Source organism: Parambassis ranga, chromosome 13 (genome assembly GCF_900634625.1).
Source record: "Parambassis ranga chromosome 13, fParRan2.1, whole genome shotgun sequence".
NCBI lineage: Eukaryota > Metazoa > Chordata > Actinopteri > Ambassidae > Parambassis > Parambassis ranga.
Window position 1 is genome coordinate 12048644 of NC_041033.1, and position 21241 is coordinate 12069884.

Genomic DNA, 21241 nt, shown 5'->3' on the forward strand with positions numbered 1-21241 from the left:
AGTGCTTCATCTTTGTTTTCACAGTGATATGAATGACATTGAATAGCCTTGTCTTGTTTTTGTTGTTGTTGTTGTTTTTGCCAGCAGAAATGCTGCTCTGTGTAGTAAGGCTGGTATTATTGGCTGTTGTGTTTCCATCAAGCCTGACCTAGTTACTGAGTAGTGGCTTGACTCTGCAGGTTGTGGTTCTTCTACGTTTGACAGTACACAATATGCTAATTTTACACAAAACTCTTCCTCATTTCACTCGAGTCAATAAACACAAACACGGCACATCACAATAGACGTACAGCTTCAGAGTAATTTAACCCTTTCCACTCCAAACCTATTTTTAAGGCATCAGCTTGAAAATGGCATGCCCAAAATGAATAGAATAGATAGAGTATATCTCAGCAACCACAAGGTGTATTTGGATACGTTTGGTGTCATAATAAAGGGAACACCTAGGAGATTTGCTCAGATGTGTAAGTATTAGTTTGTATGTCTCTGGCTCTTTGTAAATTGAGATGGCACACATGCAAAAATGAACATTTTTTTTCTTGTCTGTTGAAAAAAGATAAATGAACAAGACAAACACAAAGTGCAGCATTTATAAATCTTATTATTCAACAATATTCACATTACAACATCAACACTGCTCTGCTAGTGACAGGTTCTAATAATCCCAATATATTGTATAGTTATTTTGTAATACATTATCGAGAGGCACTTCCAGTAAGTCTGGCAATAGAGGAGCTACAGTATTGTGTCTAAATTACAAAACAGTAAAAATAAATATTTTTCTAAAAGTTTTTTGTCATAATATACTTTTGAATCTGTACAGTATATATTTTTATACAAAGTCAAACAATATCTAGAAATAAAATGTCATATTCCACTTAAACAAATACTGGTGAGTCACACGATTTCCCCATCCTGTAGGTATTGCTACATGTGTTAAGTGCAAGATACTGGAGAGAAAGAAAGAATTGAGTCTGAAGCGCCTGCTATAGTGCGTGGATTAAAAACATACCAGTCTTGTTTGTTTTGCTTTAAAGGTGATGAAAAAAAAGAAGAAGTTTGTTTTGGTTTCCTTTGTGGCAAACAAGGAAAGCTGTGGAATACAGCATTCAAACAATGTATACATACATACATGTGGAAAATGGTATGGCACAGGAGCGGAGCCCCCCTTTTTGAAAATGGCTGAAACAACAAACAATATAAAAAAAAGTGTTTTGGTTGACACCATCAAAAAGAAACTACAAGGGCTTCAGTGTGAGAACAGAACAGTACGTCTGTTACACTGTGGTGCTACTGGTGCCTGCTGACATGGCAAGTGAAAAAAATTGCTTTAATCTGGTTTATTTTTACATGAGAACAAACTATGCATATTCAAAAATCTGATCCTAACAAGGTTCTGAATAAAACTAAAGAAAGAAAGAAAGAAAATGCTCCCTTTAGGGTTTGTTTTGTGCAAATCACAAAAAACTACAAAGGTTAAAAAGTTTCTTTGGTTTGCACAAGTTAATCCAGTGTGTGCAGCAATCCCCTTCTGCTTGCTAAAGAAACTACTGATACTGGCTCTGCTAAAGTGAAAGAGTTTGGTTGTAGTCGTAGACCCTGCACGCTTGTTGTCTTCCATCCAAGTTTTTAGTAAATGAAGAAAAAGAAAGTTATGAATAAAAAAAATGGTTCAGTGTCAGTATGACGACCAAATCTTGAGAGTCATGCGTGTTTACGTTGTGCTGGAAAGATTAATAATCTAATCTAGAATAACAAAAAATGAATTCTAGGACCATACAAGTGGTTTTCTATGTATTGGCCTATTTACTACAAATCAGTTGTAACTTTACATCACATGTGATCAGCTTGCAACTGAAGCAGCTGTGTTTTACAGGTCTGCCTGTATTTTGTATTCATAATCAAAGTGGGTGAACAACACATTTCTCTCACTTCAAAGCTGCATCAGCTCCTGTTGCTGTGTTGTTGCACTATATTCTGTGACCCACCAGAGGCAGCCTCACTTATATATAGGCATATGCCCAATTTAACAGTGTAGTGTAAATACTCCCACTGCCAGAAGGGGAAGACGAAAGCTTTGTACTGTAGCTTTAAGTTTTTTTTTCTAAGTTTGGCAGAATTTTACTTATTATGGATAAAGCAAATAAAAAGTAAAATAAATGGATAAAACATATTTTAAAGAATTTATAATTATTTAAAAATGACTACCAAATATGTCAAGAATATGATAAAAAGGTCCTTTAATTTCTACTGTAAAAAGATGCAAACCTTGAGGGAAGCTTGACCAGTTCAACCATTGACAACCCCATGTTCTATCACAGTTTTGATCAATTCAAGTCTCTTGGATTGCTGCACTTTAGTGAGATCAGGGGAGGGGAGAGTTTATTCTGAGCTGACTGCTACAGTAGTGAGCTCTGAACTCTTTGTGTCTAATTAAATACAGTGAAGGGAGTCTCCAAACATAAAAGTGCAAACAAACACATGTGGGACATGAAAAACTCCATTGTAATATATGCACATTTGATTTGCATGTGAGGTATTGATATACTGAATATAGTGTGTAGGGTATTTACAGTGCATGGAGCTCAGGCTCATTTATCAGCTTCCTGTTGTTTCCATCAGACAGGAGGCTTCCCAGTCGCTGCTCAGACCCTCAGCTTTGTGATCAATCATGTGTCAGCTGCTGTTCACACGTTATTCTACCTGTCTACCTTATCATGACAAACCAATGCAAGGAGAGGCTGTTGGAAGACTGGAGGGAACTTACTCGTGTGTCTTGCTGCATAGCGCTACAAATACACTTATGCTGACAGGTTGATTCAGGGGCCACATGTCATTATGTTCTCTATTTTTTTCTGTTGCCAAGCAACATTTGACAGATATTTTTTTTATCTCGGACTTCCTGCTGCTTCCTTCCTGCTGGAGGTAATTTTGCCTTTAATTGCGTATTATACTGGATAATAGATTGCAAATTGAAAACCCAGAGAAGCGTTTCAAAAGTAGCTCCTTTTTTTTCAAATATTATCTACGATGGTAAGACAAAACAAAACACAAGAGACATCCAACAGTGTCCAACTGAAACATAAACAATAAGCACAGGCTTTGGTTAGCATGGGCTTCCTCTTTCATATGATTAAAAAACAAGCTCAGCCACTGCACCCTTTTATAAATACAGGGAATAAGCAGTCAAGGACATAATGCTTCACAGTTTAGCCCGAGCTTGCACAATGAGCATTTTGATAACAGTGCAATGGATACAGCTGAGGATTTAGATGGCATTACGACAGTATTAGCAAAACTAATTGAGTTAAGAAATTGGGTCACAGTAGCGCAAGTTCAGCCAGTTTTTACTCAGCAGACTGTTTCCAAGAAGTTTATCATGGATGTTTGGATCTATTATGTTATTTTTGGACTTCACTGCCATCGTTTCAGGTAATAATCAGAGTGATTGATCACCATCTTATCTGCCCTTTGTACCACGTATAATTGTGCCATCTTGTATACACCTCAGACATTCTTCTAGTCTTTAGGGAACTGTGTCTGTAGTGTGAAATTCAGAAGATCAACGATTAATGATGTTTGATTGCCATCTATACCATCTTACTTATCTAAGTCTCTGGCATCTTCTTCAAAAGTGTGCGATTCAAATCTGTTAAAGCGTAGGTAAAAAATGTCCCCCTGTTCACTTTGTATTGCTAAAAAAAAAAACACCTACCTATTACACATCATTAATATCTGGATCTAAATCCACAAAGGGCCCCTGTCTCTTTTCAGATCAAGATCAAATACAGCGTACCTCATATCCCTGTAAACTTTTTACATAGACCTGGAAATGTAGCTCATCACATGATTTTTAATCTGAACACACTGGCTCATCTTCAAAGAGTTACATCTGGAAGAATCTGCTGAAATGTGAAATAAAAGATCTGAAACCACTCTGACCCTTCATAAGCAGCTAAGAGTAAAGCTGAACCCCCCCTTTCCTCTTTCCTTACTAGCTCTCATTACTGAGGATGTTCTTCGCGTTCACACTTTTCTACATCATCATCAATCTGAGGACATCAAAAGAAAGTGCTGACACCACCTGTTAAGCCACCGGTGTCCTAAGTGAGGACTACAAATGGAGACATGTCTTCTGGCTTGTGATCAGAAATTCTTTCTAGGAACTTTAGCTCACTCTGTGGCCACAATATGGTCATTTAAACAGCAGCACAGGAAGAGATCACACAGCCTGTTCTCCATTAGAGGAAAGGGTTAACATCATTGTTTCTTTACCCTTTTTTGCGGCTCAGATGTTACATTTTATTGTGTGCACCTCCTGGATGGCAGCGGTGTTGACAGGCTGGTTATGTCTTATTAACATAAATCTTCTTGGGTGATTTGGAGCTGTGACTCAGCTCTGGCCTGGTCTACTACAGCTTACTTTGGATTACTTCACTTTCTCAAATATTTGGCCTACATACCAGACTTTAAAACATACCTAATGAGAAGAAAATATTTCATCTGATTAGCAGCTACATTTACTCTACTGCTCAAAAACACTTAGTACCCAGTTTTGCGTCTTGTTACATTATAATGTGACGTGTGCTGTGTGTAGAAAAGGAACCGCATGTTTCTGGGGACATTATTGTGGGAACACTTTGAGTTTGCTCTCAGAGAAAGACTAAGAAAAAGGCCAAGGACACTGGTAGTCCTTTTCACTCTACAGGATTCTGCCTTCCTGAGTAATGTGAAGCCTGGAAACATGTAGGTGTGCTGCACTGGCTGAGTAACAAAAGACGAAGAGAAAATCACTACTGACATTGTTTGACATGAACAAAACACTGTTTTGTATGTTTTTTCCTTGAGTGAGAATAAAGCTTTTGGAGCAACAGGGTTCTTTGTCAAACTTCCTATCTGTTCTGAGCATGGAATGTGTTTCTGCTACAGCACTCTGCGTGTGTGTTTATGGGTGTATGTCTGTATACACAATGCACTAACCACTGACTCTTGTTTTTTTCATCTCCCTCTGAAATTCACATAGCTCAGCCTCAATAGGACACAGCCTTTTCCCTGGCTTTCATCCCATTGTCTTGAAGGAGAAGGGGCTTGTTGCACATCTTCGACCAGCTGGCTGGCTCCACAGTGTCCTGATAGGCGCGGAGCGACAAAGAAAGGTGGGTTGGGGAGGCTTGTGACAGTGTATTACTCACTGGTGGAGTGAATCTGTGAATCAACGTGGTTGGCCTATTAGTGCAGGATGGGCAGTCTGGGTGAGGGCAGGGCACCAGATCCAGACTAAAACAAACACTAAAACAAAAACAAATACAGTCCATATTCATTATTCATTCTTTTTTTTTTATCTCCACCTTTTTCTACTTCCCCATAGTCACTTCGTCTTTTCGCTTGTCTCACCTCTCTCTCTCTCCTGGTCAGGTGCACTGGGTCATCCCTGTCCTCAACCCTGTTTTTGTTAGGCACATTTTACCCAAAACATCTTCTACAGTGTTGTGTCAAAGTGATGTGCTGGCTACCATATCAAGAGTTTAGTTAGGAAAAAAAAAAACTTTTTTTTTTTTTTTAGACAACGTTCAGGTAAAGAAGAGGCCGAAGTTCATGTATCACTCCGGTTCTTCCTCTTTTCCTCCTGAAGTCTCTGATTGAGGAAGGATTTCCTCTTCCTCTATAGCAGGCACCTCTTCCCTTTCATCCAAACCATCAACTGACTCCTCCTCTTTGCTTGCTTGCTCTTCCTCTTCTTCGTGAATGGCTGTGATTGAATCGGTGGGGTTGCCGATGCCGTTTGGGTTCTCCTCCTGGGCCTCCTCGGGGGCTTCTGCAGCAATCACTCTTTTCCACATTTCGTGGTTTTCCAAAAGATGCTGTGTGATCTGGCAAAACACTTTCCGCCTGCTTGTCTTTTTGGTTTCTTGTCGCTCTGCGAGACACAAACCCAACAGTTAGACTCAGATTTAAGGAATTCTTTTTCTAAGTATTACACTGAAGTGACAAATTACAGTAGAGCAGATGTTTGGGTTGAGTGATGGGCGACCACTGTTCATTTCCTGGTAATTTTCTTAATCAGCGATCTCTCAAGACATCTGTGGAGGCTAAGATGCTTAGAAAAAGGCAAACCTTTTCAAAAAATACTTGGAACATGAGTCATCACTATGGGCAGATCCAAGTCTCAGTTGCATCTTCTTCATATAAAGGCTGACTACACAGGTGCTGAGCTTAAAGCTGGTAACCTGTGTAAGCTTGTGATCTCTCATAGCCACTTGACCGTGTTTGAATGCATAAACCTAATTCTAATTCTGGGATGAATTCTTTATTCCACCTTGTGAACCAACCATCAGTGAACCAAAAGCCAGCAAACAAGATTTCTAAGAAAAAAAATCTCAAATCTCACCAAGCGACTGGATATTAATCTCAGTTGTCAGTGACATATATAGCCACTGACTGAGGCTGCACTTTCCTACTACATAATACAAGAGGTAGACATACGGGAGGTTTCAGAACTGGTCGATGAATCCTCATCTGCCATATCTTCCTCTTCCTCCTCTGTATCCTGACCTTCCTTCTCTGCTTCTGGCTCCATCTCTCCCTCGGACGGGTCAACCCAGCGTCCTGGCATCAGGGCGGCAGAGTCGTAGGAGGAGCACAGTGGTCCCACTATGTGAGTGATGAATGACTCCTGGAGTTTAGCTAGCTGTGGAGCAGACCGGTCCATGAATGGGCTGATGGGAAGGCCCAGGCTTGCTTCTTCATCACCCTAAAATGTGTGTGAGGGATGAATGAGATAAAATAACATTAACATTTGTTACATGAGATTTAGAGACATTTGTGAAAAACCTTAAAAATGAAAGAAACTACCTAATCATGTAACTGAAATAATATATCAGTATAGAAAATGTAAGTAAATTCTACATCATTCAATAGGTAAAGGCATTTAGTCTGTCAAGCACAGACAGCCCCAGTTACACTGCCTCAGGGTCTCCTGAAAGTAGGTCAAGAAGACTACAAATAGAAAATCATCAAACCAACAGACTGATCTGTCGGTATCAGTCAACCAAATAAACCTCTCTCATAGCAATGGTGAATCCAATCTGAATATTTTAAGTCACCACCAGCCACTATATTCTATGCAATTATCTTTAGCCACCAGCCAGGTATGATTTGTATAACAATCACTCTTCTGTGAGTTGAGGCCGAATTGGAGTCGTGACACTCCTTCCTCGTCCTTGGGATGCTTGTCCTTCTTCCTCCACAAAGCCATAACTGCAGTGAATTCATATCTCAGACAGACGTTTGCAGTCTCCTATTTGTAATTTCCTACTAAGAATCTCTACAAGAATGGATGCCCTATCTGCGGTAACCTGCAAAATTCAATTTGCAAAACTAAATATCTTTAGTGTTGTTCTTACATATATTGTGACTGATCTGTAGTCTGCTCCTGTGTTTGTTTTTTGATGTTAGGGCTTTCAAAGCTGTTCAGTAGGAGGGCAGAGGGGCAAGAGCTCTGATTGCTATGGCAACCAGAAACCTGAATGGCGTCAGTGCACAGCACTAGTGGTTATTGTGCGAGCTGTATGTTTGTATGCACAGTGTAATCTGAGAGAAAATGAGCAGAAATTGCAGATGTTTTCAATAATATAGTGCTGCATCTCAAAGGACGATGTAAATGTGTGTGTGTGTTTGTGTTTACATCTGACTGAGAACCTAGTTTCATCTGTGATCTTCCTCTATGTGGCTATGAATGAGTGCTGTCAAAGATGGCATATTTAGGTCATCTGTCTCTCCCCTAAAAAAAGGAAAGCACACACACCGTCTCTCACCCACTCTCTCTCACTTCACCCCCATGCTTGGGCTCAAAGGACATACATTATTCTCAAAGCTATTATGTGAATTGAACAGAAGGTTTGAGGGAAAAAGCAGAATGCTAAACATCAGACACAGATCAGAGGGAGGACTCTTTCCACTGCAATCAGCACAGTTCAGATTAGAGGTTTCATGCTGCTGAACACTGTTTTGATATCCTTGCTACGCAAAGTTCCCTTCATTAAAAATGCACTAAATAGACATAATATGTGCTGATACTGTGTTTGCTGATTGTCATAGGAACCTTGTGAAAGCAACACTGCGTTATAGAGTATGAATATAAACTCATTTTAAACAGAGATACCGCTGTGAGGAAAAAAAAAGTGTGTAAGAAGCTTTGAAATGTCAAATTAACGCTATTCTACTTTGAATATTGTTGCTAGGTGAATAATCAGATTCAATCTTTATGGTCTAGAGCAGGATTTGTTGCCAGGCATCTGTCCACAGTGCTCTCTAACAAATTCATGAGCTAGTAGGTAAGTATTTCTGTGATGGTCAGAGGGAACATGCACTTACACACATGAAATCTTGCTGAATTAACCTTGAGCAACAACTCAAGGACACACCACAAGATTTATTTTAGATTTTACCCATGATTCCCAATTCTTTGTCCAACACAAACATGTTTTCTCCTGCAGTTTGTTAACCTCCCAGCATAAGCAGCGGCGTGAGGATGCTAATAACACAAATTGGGGGCTTTACATTCAGAGTGCATTATCTGCAGGCCACCAGCCACCCATTCTCTTTACACACTTCATCATACACAGCTTAGACATATTTGTAAACTTACTTGTTCATAGAACTCATTAACAATGCCTTCCGTCCACTGCAGGTGCAGTTCTTTACACTTCAGCGGCCCGTTGACATCAGCAAGCTTAATGCACATCTGGCACACCAGCAATCGGTCGTTCTCATTGGTCCAATCGATACCAGACACACCTTCATCGCCCACCTGAAAAGGTAGAAAAAAATCATAATGTGATGTCAGCAAGTGGATGATAGATGGTCACTGTGGGTTTATGTGAGTTTACCTTTGCATTGAACTCTGCCAGGAAGTCAAAGTGCTTTTTGAGATCAGTGGCTAGGATAGCTTCAATGACCAGGAAGCGGAAACGCTTAAACTCCACGTGTTCGAGGTTAGCTAGGAAGTTATACTCAGGTCGGGACAAGAAGAGGTTCCAAGCTGAAGCTGCATGATGGTTTTCCAAGACTGATCTGTCGTTGTATAGGAGAGCCTACAGTTGTAAAGGACAGAGAGACATTACCGTTTTATGATGAGGAATGAGAGGCGGTGTATGCTCAGGACAACACAGCTGACCAATCAGGGGAGCTTATAACATATGTGGAAACAAATAGCACACTGCTGGCTGTGTATATTGTATAGATATACAGGTATTTATACTATATTTATGTGTAAGTTTAGCTCCAGATTCCAGGCTTGTGGCCATCCAAATTTAGTTTTCCCAATGTGAACAGTGTGGACAATCTCCTCCTCTGTTCCTGTTAGTTAGAGGTGCCACACGTTTGAGTTACACTCTGTTCATAAATGTCCTCCCCCTCTGTGTGTTCTTGTGCTTGTTGATAATACCAGAAATCCTAGTAGAAGCTACCATTGTTTGTTTTACATCCTAATAGTGAAGGCCATCAATCATCTCTGCAGCCCATCCCCATCTGGGCCACTGCGTTTATTCACCTGTGGTGCACTGGTTGCTACTAGAAAGGCATTGGTTCTTCCAGGGTGGTCATAGTCGTGCATGGCAGCAGCTACATACAGGGCCATGAGCTCCAGTGCGGGGATAAGACCAGCCAGGGAGCCATAACCTTCTTCCAGCACAGAGTTCATCTTAGACGCCAGGAATCCTGTGGCAACAGGCGTGATGCCATTTTCTGAGTCTATTGACACAAACACAAATGCACACCAGCACAGCACACGGTGTTGTTAGACTGATTTGCTTTGGATAGAGTTTTACTCCCATATCACTATCAGGTGACAACCAAAGTTCTATATCCACAAATAACCCATTGTGTGCTTACACCTTTCTTTGTGTGCACACTGAATGCATGCCTGGTTGTTGGGCTCAGTATGTGTTGTGGCCTGGTTTTGGACATTGTTAAAAAAGCTTTCTTCTTGCATGTGACATGTACAGTGCTTTCCAAATATGTATAACAGCAGAGTGAAACAGTAGACATTCTTAAGAGAATTTAAACAAAATTATATTTACAGAGGTTGCTGATAATTAAGAGGCAAACACAGACCTTGATATAGCTCTCATTATGTGAACATTGTGTTAATTTTTTGACTGATTAGGCAAAAATATAGAAGTAAATAACTTATATAAGGTTTGTTGAGGTCTGTCAAATTCTACAAGATGGGATCAGTACACTCTATAGTGCCTGGGTACATGTGGGACATAGTATGCTGAAATTTGACCTCCTATACTAAATAAACTAAAAAAATATATGAGGAACAAATAACAATGTTAAGGGATAAGAACTGGCTGTATGTATAAAAACGCACCAACGTGTATTCCGTTCTCAGCCAGCAGGATGGGCAGGCCTGGCACAGGCTGAGTGGTGAGGTACCAGACAGCATGAAGCACGTCAGTGGCGTGGATCCGGTTGTGATCTAGAGAGTAAGTTATATATATATAAAAAAAGGAACAGCTAACTCACATCAGTATGTGCAGTAAGACCACAGTGATTAAATGATCAAATACAGATTTAATCTGGAGGGACATGTGGAAGGGTTTTGTGGGAAGGGCAAAAACATTGATTTGTTGGAACTAGATGACTGAAATCTGATTCTCTATCATACATGTCACAAGTGAAAGCAATGGCACTTCATTCATTCATTGGCACAACTGTCTCTAACCCAATCCCCTGCTTTACTTATTGAATTGTAAGTGCTATAACGTACATTGTTCTATGTATTCTTTACTTTATCTATAATGTTATATCTGACCCGCAGGCTCAAAGCATCTATAGCCTAGACATGAACACCAGTGTAAACCTGGTATAATAACCCTCTGCCATTAAATTATGCCATTATACTTTATAATTGTACAGTAAACACATGCAGAGACATGTCTGAAGAACGCCTGTTACTTTTACATCTCATGAACATGAGCTCCACCTTGTGGCAGATGAAGGTAGTACGGGATGTTTACTGTATTTTGATAAATATAAGGACCTTCTACTTACAAGGTATGTCCCTGTAGCCATTCTCTAATGCATGGAAGTAGTTCATGAACTCTTTTACAGGAATCCTGAAGGTCTCAAACAGACGTGTGTCCTCAAAGAGCCTAAAAGAAACCTGGGAAGACACAATCACTACTGAGAATCATGTACATATAAGAAAAAATGTCTTCATCACCTATAGGATGACTGCTGTTTGCATGTGTTTTAGATCAGTGCCTGCAGGTGTATCACATACTGATATTTCAGTCAATACGACTCTTTGCTAATTCAGTCAGTATTGATAACATATGTTACAGGTTTTCCTCAGTATTTATTGTTTACCTGGCTGAGGATGCAGCCTGTTTTGCCGTGAGTCCTCTCCACTAGACTGAAAATGGGAAAGTTCCAGCTGTTGAGTTGACTCATCAGAGGCTCCAGCTCTGGCATGACTGGATCCTGGGGGGGCAAGACTGGCTTATCCTGTCAGGTAAAGATAGTACAAAGATACACAGGAAAAAAAACTATTAACCTTAATATAGATGATCTAATACATGCTCTTTAATGGAATTTATAATGTAATCCAGATATATTAGATTACTCAAAATCAGTTATTTTAAATATTTTAATATTATCTTATGTTATTATTACATGTAATACATTCAAGATTTAATGACACCTGTTTCAATATGGTATACTATATAGAAATAATGACATTTTATACTATTATTTCAACCTAGCCAGTTCAAACTGTAACTGTAACTACCCTAAATCCAGTTTTATTTTACATTTTAATGTTAATATTAAATATTTTAAATATGCCTGCATTAAAACACTGAATGAATAACAACAACAGCTTTTCAGTATAGTGTGATAACCATCAGCACTCCACTAACACACTCTATTATTATACAGTGAATTTAAAGTAAATCAAAAGGTGAACTAAAATGATTTTTTTTCTCCTGTTGGAAAGAATGAATCCATGGTGAAGCCCTGTCTGATCCTTCTGTACCTCTGGTGATGGCAGGAGTGGATGGAGAACGATGCCCTCTGCTGGGTACTCCCTGCATCCCTCCCTGGCTTCAGGAGGCTTCTTGCCTCCCTCTCCCTCCTCTTCATTCTGTGCAAAGTCGCTGCTGTCACTGTGGTTGGTCTCATAGGTGCTGTCGTAAGTGCTGTCGTAGTCTGACGAAGCTACTGCACGCTCATCTGGTAAAAGACAATTAACACAGGTCAGGAGAGTGTATTCACAGTAAGGCTGTCAGGGTGAATGAATCAAAGCAAAAATAAGGCTACATCAGAAAACTGAATAAGAATATACACAAAATAGTTTCTTTTATTAGGAATCACTGCTATTTATGTCAGTAAGTATGTAAGAGTTTGTTAGGGGAAAATAACATTATCTTCACACTCTCTCCAAACTTCCCGCTGAAGTTGATGGTGATATTAAACAGAAAGAGAAAAGCTTGCAGGTCCTGCTCTGCTGTTTACCTGGATGTGGTATTCTGTCCCCTTTGTCGACAGATTCCACCCCCTTGTTTAGTCGATTGCTGAATGGCCGGCCACAGCTGACAGAAAGAGAGCAGAGAGACATGAACATTCATTCATAACAATTCCATATGAAGTGATTTATTCCCCTCATTAAATGAACATGTATGAACTCATCAGGCTACCTGCCACAGAGTGATGGAGGCCGCCAGTGAGTTGTGGTGGAGCTCGGGGCGCTCTGGCTGTGAGTTAAGGCTCTGTGATGGCTCTTGGGGGCCACAGAGCTCGGTGTTCGCTCTATTAGTGGCCCAGCCGGCTCAGGAAGCTGCACTGAACATGTCTTTATTGTAGGGCTGGACACAGGCGTGCCCTGGGCTGGAGATGGGCACGGAGAGCCCAGAGGTGATATGTTGGAGGGGGGGAAACCTAAAAAAGAATTATCCAAACATTGTAAAGAATCCACAAAATATACTCGACAATGTGTGAAGTAGCAGACACACACCTGGTCTTCCCAGTGGTTTGCTGTAGAGGTGGTTGGAAGTGATGGAGACAGCGCAGGAGGCAGACATGGAGCGACTCTTTGAGATGGTCATCATCACAGAGTTGGTCCATGATTCACTTCACATTTAATGTGACACAAAAAATCATTAGATACATCTCACATATGGCAGTAATCTAAAGATGTCTCTGAGAGCGGGACTGTACCTGTCTGTGGTGTGTTTAATGCTGGCTGAGCGGTCTCTGCGTACTGGGCCCGGCTCAATGGTAGGCAGGCCTGTCGCTGAGGTGGTGGTGGTCCAAGTTGATGAAATTCTTCTCAGCAGTCCGGGGGGCAGACTCCGCCTGAGACGCTACAATGTAGACAAGAACTTCATTGAGATCTTGTGTAATTCAGCATTTTATCCTCCATCAAAAAGTGAAGACATCCAACCAGAAGCATTGTTGTTCTTCAAGCTTGTGCCTGTTCTTTTAAAAGCATATGAGGGACAGAGTAGGAGGCAGACATGCTTGTCCCCCCTTTGGTGCCGGTCTATCTGCTCTTGTATATTTAGCTGTAGCGCCATGAGCTAAACTCTGCAGCATGGTGTATTTTTCTGAAAGGGACACATACATCAACACACATACACACATGAAGTGGAACATAGAGGGCAGCAGAGGATCACACACATGCTCTTAATATGCACTGTGGGGCTTCTCTTTTATGATGAAGGAAATGTAAAACAGAATAGAGGAGGAGAGTAAAGAGATGGGTGGACATCACTATAGTTAATTTAATTACTAATAATTATTATTACTGTGTGTGGTGTTACAGTACTGTGCTGTTTTTACAGCCTAATAACATGCTCTGACTTAAACATTAGACACAACCTGCAGTATTGCTGCTGGTTTTTGATTCTATAGCAGGATTTTCTTCTAACAAAAAGTAACAATCTGCAGCAGAATGTCTGGTAGCCACTATAAACTTGACTGAACTGCTGGAGATGATCAACATGAAAAGACAAGCCAGACAATATGCTTACAGAAGCTATAAGCAAAAAAAATTAAATTTTACCCAGGCAGATTTTAACAAACAAAAACAAAACAAGTGTCTTGTTGTGTGGGTTAGTAAGAAATGGTCCTTAGTCACTAACATGACTGATTACCTTTATGTAACTGTGTCCTCAGTTCAGAGCCATACAACCAGGCAGTGCAAGTGAGATGAATCACCAACTTTACCCACATGCAGCCTCACAAAACCCCAATGAGCTAAAATGAGGTAGCATCTCATTGAGTTCTACTGCATGGCTCCAGCATTTGAGTGCACTCAGGCAGTGTTAAAGCTGCTAGTCACTTTCCTGGTAGGACTATCCTGCATTGCATCACACGCTTTATTTAGTTTCCTTGCCGCCTTAAGTGCCTGCATACATTTTGAAGCACTGGCCTTGTAAAACATTAAAAAGGCCCCTGGAAGCTTTTGCGTCATTGTTGGCTACATTAGAGGCAGCAGTGAGGGGGAAATAGGGTTGATCTATGCAAGAAGAGGTACACCTGGGCATACACCTGTGTGTGTGTGTACAACACACAACAGGATTCAGCTGGTTCTGTTTTTATGAGTAAAAACAGAACCATGAGTATGCTTCAATTCCGGAGGGAGTTTTGACAAATTACTATTAAAAGCTCACATCTTGGCATCAAGCAGTAGATTAAAAAAAAAATACCAACCTTTGGAATGGCCAGTCTCTCTGTTTTTTCCGGCCCGTCCTCAGAGTCGGAGCAGGTGTGTGTGTCTGTGGGGATGCGAGGTCGGTGGAGTGGCTGGAGGCTGATCTGGGTGCTGAGGAGGTTGCTGACAGCCTTCAGAGAGCTGCAGGTGTTAGGAGGCAGTGAGGGGTCTGCCAGCAGGTCTGAGATCAATCCATGGGCCTCACCCATCACTGAAATGTCCACTACCACGCTAGTGCCCGAAGACTAAAGAGATAAGATAAGGAGAGGAGAGGAGAGATATAAAAAGTCAGGAAAGATAATGAATTCTTTGCTTATTGTTTCAGGTGCTGTGCGAACAAATGCCACTCCACAGTGACGCACACAGCATGTTTATCTCTGCACCTGAGAGAGAACAAGAATATGTTTATCTGCGTTCAGACAGAACAGTGTGTGTGTGTGTGTGTTTGTTTGTCTTTCTGCAGTCTCAGAAGAAACAATTACGTCACAGCTGACATTGTACTGTGTGGCAACTGTAGGTTAGTAAAGAGTAATGACAATGAAAATCAAATTGGAGTCATGAACAACACAATTATTGGATATCCAGTAATTTCCATATAAGGAATAACACCCTCTCCACCCCTCCCACCTATTTTTAGCTATTAGCCGATTCTACATATTGACTTGTAACCCCCAAAGGCTTATTGGTGTCAAAGGTCAACCATGTGTAGTTTCAGTAATGGATTCCACCACTAATGTCAACATGTGCTAATCAGTTCCTCTTTAGCTTATAATAAATTTCCACACACTCTCAAACTCATGTAGCAGAACGCACACAAGCCTCATCACACATGTACAGCATGCAAATTTACTGTGTGCAGTTAGCGTAGTCAAGTCCATATGAATAAGTGTGAAGAAAGCTGACATTGACATTGAGAGAGATGGAGATGGCATTGTAGAAGCTGGCCTAAATTTGCAACAATACAACCATAAAAGAGTTTGAAAATTGTCTTTCTTTTTAACAGAAAAAAAAATCATTTTCTGAAATGAAAATGTGCAAGATAACTTAATAATTAAGGGGAACGACATGCCTGTGGACAGAGAAGCATTGTTATAATATTAACACACAAGGCTTTATATTTTGGATAACACACCCCCACTGAAAAACACTGAATGCTACATGCTACATGCTAAATGAGAGTAAAACAAGCTTAATAGAAATATATGAACACAGAAATGTGTTTGTGATCATGCATTGATTTTAGTGAGGTGTTTTTGATCTTGTGATTTTGAATGATGCCAAATCTTTTGTTAGTCCATCTGAACATTTAGAATCTCTTTTGGAGCTCTGACTGTAGAATGGTCAGACTTTATGTCTTCTTCAAATAGCAGCCCAGTAAAGATTTACTGGGATTGTGCCATGCCACCAGCAACATGTGTATTTATTTATTTATTTATTTTAGGTTGAAGTTTTTTTTCTTTTGAGCAAATAGGTGAGGGGCACATAGCATGATTAGAGACAGAGGTAGTTTTGACTGTACACCTTGCCTGAGCTGTGGGAGAGACTGCTGTGTCTGGGATTAGTTAGAGAATAATATGGGTCATATATTTTTTAAGTTGCCATTATTTGATATTTTATCAGCCCCCCCCCCCTTTCTGTTTCAAATGTCAAACAGTCTGCCTCTTCCTGCCCCACTGTGCCAGCACATGAAGCAAATGAGCTCACATGATCACTCCATCCAGCCCTCGCTCTCCCATCTGCCTGCCCCCTGAGGCCAAAGGCTCCACGACTGGCAGCAACCTCTGCTTTTCTCCACTTCAACTTGTATCTGTGCCAAACTTTTTCACTTTCTGTTGTGAGTTGCCTGCTTGTACATGTTTACTTATATGTACTCTTATAGGTAACTCACATGTTTGTCTACAAACATAAGATAAAAAGATAAAAATGAGTTTGCAGAGAGAAAGAGGGACACATGAAAGATAACAACAGCACAGTCGCCTATCTGTATTCAAACAAAGTGACAGAGGGTTCTCATAATTTGCTTCTTTAAACAGGCCGTATTAGCTCTTCAAACATGTCAGGGCTCAGAGCTGTGATGTGATGAGCAAATGCACCCAGCGCATAAGAAGATAGTTTCCTGGAAGAGCATGTGTCTGTTTGTGTGCATGTATGAGTGTGCATGTGTCACCTCAACCTGAACAAAACCCATTAGACCACTCCAGAGCTTTATGACATCCTGCTATTGTGACATTCACCTATTACCTGGCAGTAATGGACTCTGTTCAGCTAATGTCATGTAGGGAGTGAGATAGTAGGGGTACAAACACAGATGTGTGTGTGTGCAGCTGTTTAATGATACTTTCTCTGTTATTCTGTAGTTAACAACATGGATGTGTTTAACATTTTACTGTGTTTTTTACTAGTTTGTTCATTTGTAGGCACATTAAGTGCAAAATGCAGAAACATTTGAGCCGATGGAGGCCTGAAGAGCGCTGTTTTTGAAGAGGCAAAGCGAGGGAGAGGGTTATCGATTCCTCCCAGCATAAAGGCCCACAGGATACAGCAGTGGGAGCGATGGTCAATGAGTAAATCAACAGTGGACACACTCAGACAGGCACACATGTACCAGAACTGCCCCTTGGGATCACTCTGTCAGGCTTTCAGGGTAATAGCTACAGTACATGCTGCACACACAAAGATGGGTCATAATCCTCCAACAAATGGAGTGCACTGTAACAGAAGACAGTATTAAACACTGGCCTCCAATGATGTACACAGATAAATAAAATAAGATCTGCCCGTATCAAGTTGCTGGCTCGTCAAGCCGCATATAATCAAACCACTGCCCATTTACAAAGGAGTGGGTCAAAATAACAAAAACAACTAGAATGCTCTAACAAGTTAATTGAGACTACTTCAGCTGTAGGTTTTGAAGATCAGTCTGCAAGGAGAGGCTGTGGTTGTCTCCATCTTAATTTAATCCTAATATGGGAAATGAGGTGGAGTGCACATGGAGCTGATGATGTGGGCGGGTAGATGTGTAAGCAGGCAGCTCAGGGGACACGTCATGCTAACTGATCATGCTAAGAGCTGAGTAGTGAAAGAAATTCGAATAAATGCAGGTAACCTAAAGGTGGAAGAAAGCATCTGCATGTGAAAGATATGTTTTAATACCAAGGCATTCATGTTATTATCATAGGGATATTTTAATTCCACACAAATCAGGATATTATAATACCAAACCAAAATGTCCAGTGTTGACAAAATATAATGGCACTGGAGATTTATTCTTTTTCTTTCTTTTCCTGTTCCAATTATTTTTCTCCATTTTCCCATATCTTCTATTTCCCACTATCTCAGTTTTCCCTCTCTGCCCCCATCCCCCCAGCTGTCCCCTGAGAGACAGTTAGGAAACATGTAGGCAGATCAGGCATAAAGGCAGATGGTGAGAGTGGAGAGAGAGAGATAAAGAGAAAAAAGAGGGAGAGAAAGAGAGTGACAGACTCACAGAAAAAGAGGAGCTGAGTCCACAGGCAGGCCATGGCCAGTCAAGTGAAAAAGAGAACAGCTCACTCTAGCAGACCAGCTGAGCTCCTCCACAGTCCAATCTACAACAACTGTAAATACAGCACTACAGTGGACAGTTGCTTATTGTTTTTGTACTGCTCATCATTCTATGCAAGAAAAAAATGACAAAGCCTGAGGTCAAGTTCATGTTCTAGATAGCTGCAGGACTGCACAGCTGGACTGCCTCACAGATTCAATCACAATTAATCCTTAACCAGTGTATTGATTTGTTAACAATGACTGACAAAGTATTGTGGAAGAGTCGCAGGCCAGGTGGTTCTCTGAGCTCATCATGTTACAATGGACCACACTGACACAGACAAAACATCAACAGACATTGATTATTAAAGTTTGAGTGACAGATAAAGACACTATACACACAACTGTGCTGCATTCCCATATCCAAGACCAACAAAAAGCACCCATTAAGAACAATAGTGACACCGAATCACTCGCTTCACTCTCTGCTTAGGCACACCAGCCTCTCATGCCTAACTGACCTAAAAACTCAGCTGTATCAAGAAGCTTAATTTAGACATTGCTTCAAGTTGTCCTATTTAAACCATCTCATCGTTACTGATTAACTAGTTTGTATGTGCCTGAAGACCCACAGACCGCATGTATGTTTCCATATAGCACACACACAACAGCATGCACAAGGCTGAATCAAAACCAGTACTGGACCTGTTTAGAAAGATGTGCATTGTCCTGATGCCGTCCCATGGTGCTAGCTGAGTGCCTCCGCTGCATCATTTGTGTTGACTTTCAGCAAAGTCGTGATACACCGTAGCTGTTTAGATTATCGTGGTTAAGAGTGGCTTTCCTTCTGTTAAATCCCCACTAGTTCAAATGTCACAGAAAGTAAAACACGAGAGTCTCAATTCAAAGTGACTGACATTTGAATAATGTAGCCAACAACGACTTTCTCGCCCTCTCCTCTCCTCTCATCTCTCCCCTCCTCTCCTCTGCTGCTTCATGAACCTCCCTCCGTCCTCTCACCCGCCCTGTCTCTCTCTGCGTCTGCCAATTGCAAATGTTCACTGGTGGTTCAGGGATGAGAAGACTTGCAGCACATAGAAATCAAGAGTATTGAAAATACTTGGTTGCTACGATACATCAGGACAAAGATCAAAAGTGACGCATCTAGGGGCCATAAAATATTTGTTCGGGGCTCAGTTGGCTACAGTTATACTACGCCTACTTGTTGTCAAGTGTTTCCTGTGATAGCAGGTGATGCATGACAACCGAGCAGTGTATTATCAGAAAATCGCTTTCTGCATCAGGACATTGGGGGACTTATTGATTCATCAAAGGGCTATTTTTGCACAGCAAATATGGAACAATATAGATCAGGTGTTATTTTATATATTATATTATTATATATTAATATATTATTATATATTATATAATATTATTATATATTATTATATTTATATTTATTTATATAACAAATTTTAAAATCAAGCCAGTGACATTGGATATAGATATATACCTTTTAAACTGACTGTCTTAACCAGATATCTGTCTTGTCTTGTATCTGCAACTTGTGCTTAACAATGGAGCCTTAACAGTGGCTCCTGATTCTCATACAGCAGCTATAAAGTGTTAATTGTGTTACAGTAATAAAACTTCATGGTCATGGTTAGATGTAATCTCATCCTCATCCTTCCAGCATGTTCCCCTCCTACACTTTGCACACTTGCTCCAAAGGTCATGGAACAGATCACTTTGTAGAAGTTGGGAACCTAAACTTGGACTCTTAGATGTTGCTGTTTTGTGATTGTCAATAATCCAAATATTGCAAAAGTTACTGATGTCAGATCTTTCTGTGTAAGTACTCCAATTGAGGTGTGACAAAAACTGCAAAACTCCTCTGCTTTTACTCCATCCACAAGCGTATCCCTCTTAAAAGTGTTGAAACTGAAATAAACACGTGACCCATTTGCCTACAAGTGATATAAACACTGAAAAATATCTAAATAATGTGACGTGAGCAGACTGAATCTGAATGTGTTGATAGTGTTTTACAGCCACAGCTCTTACATATTTGTCCAATTTTCATTTTAGAAGAGAAAAATCATGCCATAGACACACACACAGCCTCCTGCCCTCTGCACTGACCTGGGATCTGCTCAGGGCCCTCTTGTAGTCCCATTCTGATTGGCCCATAATCTGCAGATAGAAGCAGACAAACAGAAGGTACTGTTAGAGATCTGTCCCATCCATGACAATACACGCTGCTATATGAGCATCTCCATCTACTGTCCCTCCTTTACTTACCCCTCCTCCAACAACCCATCTAAAAATAAAACAAGAGCAGGGACTGCTGATGAAGAAAAAGAAAAGGACACATCACCCTTAATGCTGGAAGGCTGATCTACATAAGCCTCTCCTCCACCCCTCACTCACCACCACCCTCCATTCCTGCACTCCCTGCAAATATTTTTCTTCAGTTTTCTGCAAGTAGTCCCCACAAATAGCAGTGAGATGTTTGATTTTGGACAATTTGGACTAAGGGTCCAAGGATATGGGTTTTTCAGGGCCATCAATACCAATTATTACTAATCTAAGAGACTGATATTTGAAGTTTGTCTGCAGTGAAGAAGTGCCAGAATGTAGAACACACAAATCCTTATTACAAAACTTGAGATTCCTTAAGGACAAGGCATATGTTTATGACACCTTTACCATGGCAAAAAAAAAAACAAAGTACAGAGAGCTATTAGTGCTATGATTATGTTGTTTAACTAACAAACAAATAAAAATAGTTCTTATAGTATAAAATAATAATACCTTTTTTCATAAATAGTTTTTATGAAGTTCCATTGATTAAAAGAAGTGACTGCCCTAAAACATGGGACTTTACAAAGGCGCATCAAGTAAAAGAGGTCAGAGCCTGACTAGTAGCCTAATGCTTGCACTCAGGCTACTGGTCAAATAGCATACATGCTTCTAAAGGAGATCAATTTATTT

The 21241-nt window shown here is 40.5% G+C and overlaps 1 protein-coding gene across 3 annotated transcripts in view; it reads right to left on the reverse strand.

Annotated features, from left to right (window-relative positions):
- Positions 1 to 719: 719 nt before the first annotated feature.
- LOC114445385 (cGMP-inhibited 3',5'-cyclic phosphodiesterase A-like) overlaps positions 720 to 21241 on the reverse strand; it is a 39108-nt gene continuing 18586 nt past the window's right edge. Inside the window, exons 2-17 of one of the 3 annotated variants that reach the window (XR_003671630.1) lie at positions 20390 to 20440; positions 14722 to 14967; positions 13225 to 13370; positions 13022 to 13137; positions 12705 to 12945; positions 12523 to 12599; positions 12044 to 12240; positions 11377 to 11514; positions 11059 to 11170; positions 10376 to 10483; positions 9551 to 9750; positions 8889 to 9092; positions 8648 to 8809; positions 6484 to 6751; positions 5395 to 5917; positions 720 to 5289 (exon numbers count right to left, since the gene is read on the reverse strand). Coding sequence is in view for 2 of the 3 variants with exons in the window: in XM_028420418.1 (XP_028276219.1) it covers positions 5601 to 5917; positions 6484 to 6751; positions 8648 to 8809; positions 8889 to 9092; positions 9551 to 9750; positions 10376 to 10483; positions 11059 to 11170; positions 11377 to 11514; positions 12044 to 12240; positions 12523 to 12599; positions 12705 to 12945; positions 13022 to 13137; positions 13225 to 13370; positions 14722 to 14967; positions 20390 to 20440 (2583 nt within the window). In the remaining variant the exon portion in view is untranslated. Of the gene's footprint in view, positions 5918 to 6483; positions 6752 to 8647; positions 8810 to 8888; positions 9093 to 9550; positions 9751 to 10375; positions 10484 to 11058; positions 11171 to 11376; positions 11515 to 12043; positions 12241 to 12522; positions 12600 to 12704; positions 12946 to 13021; positions 13138 to 13224; positions 13371 to 14721; positions 14968 to 18952; positions 19012 to 20389; positions 20441 to 21241 lie in introns of those variants that run through there. The other 2 variants (XM_028420418.1, XM_028420419.1) reach the window with 2 other exon arrangements.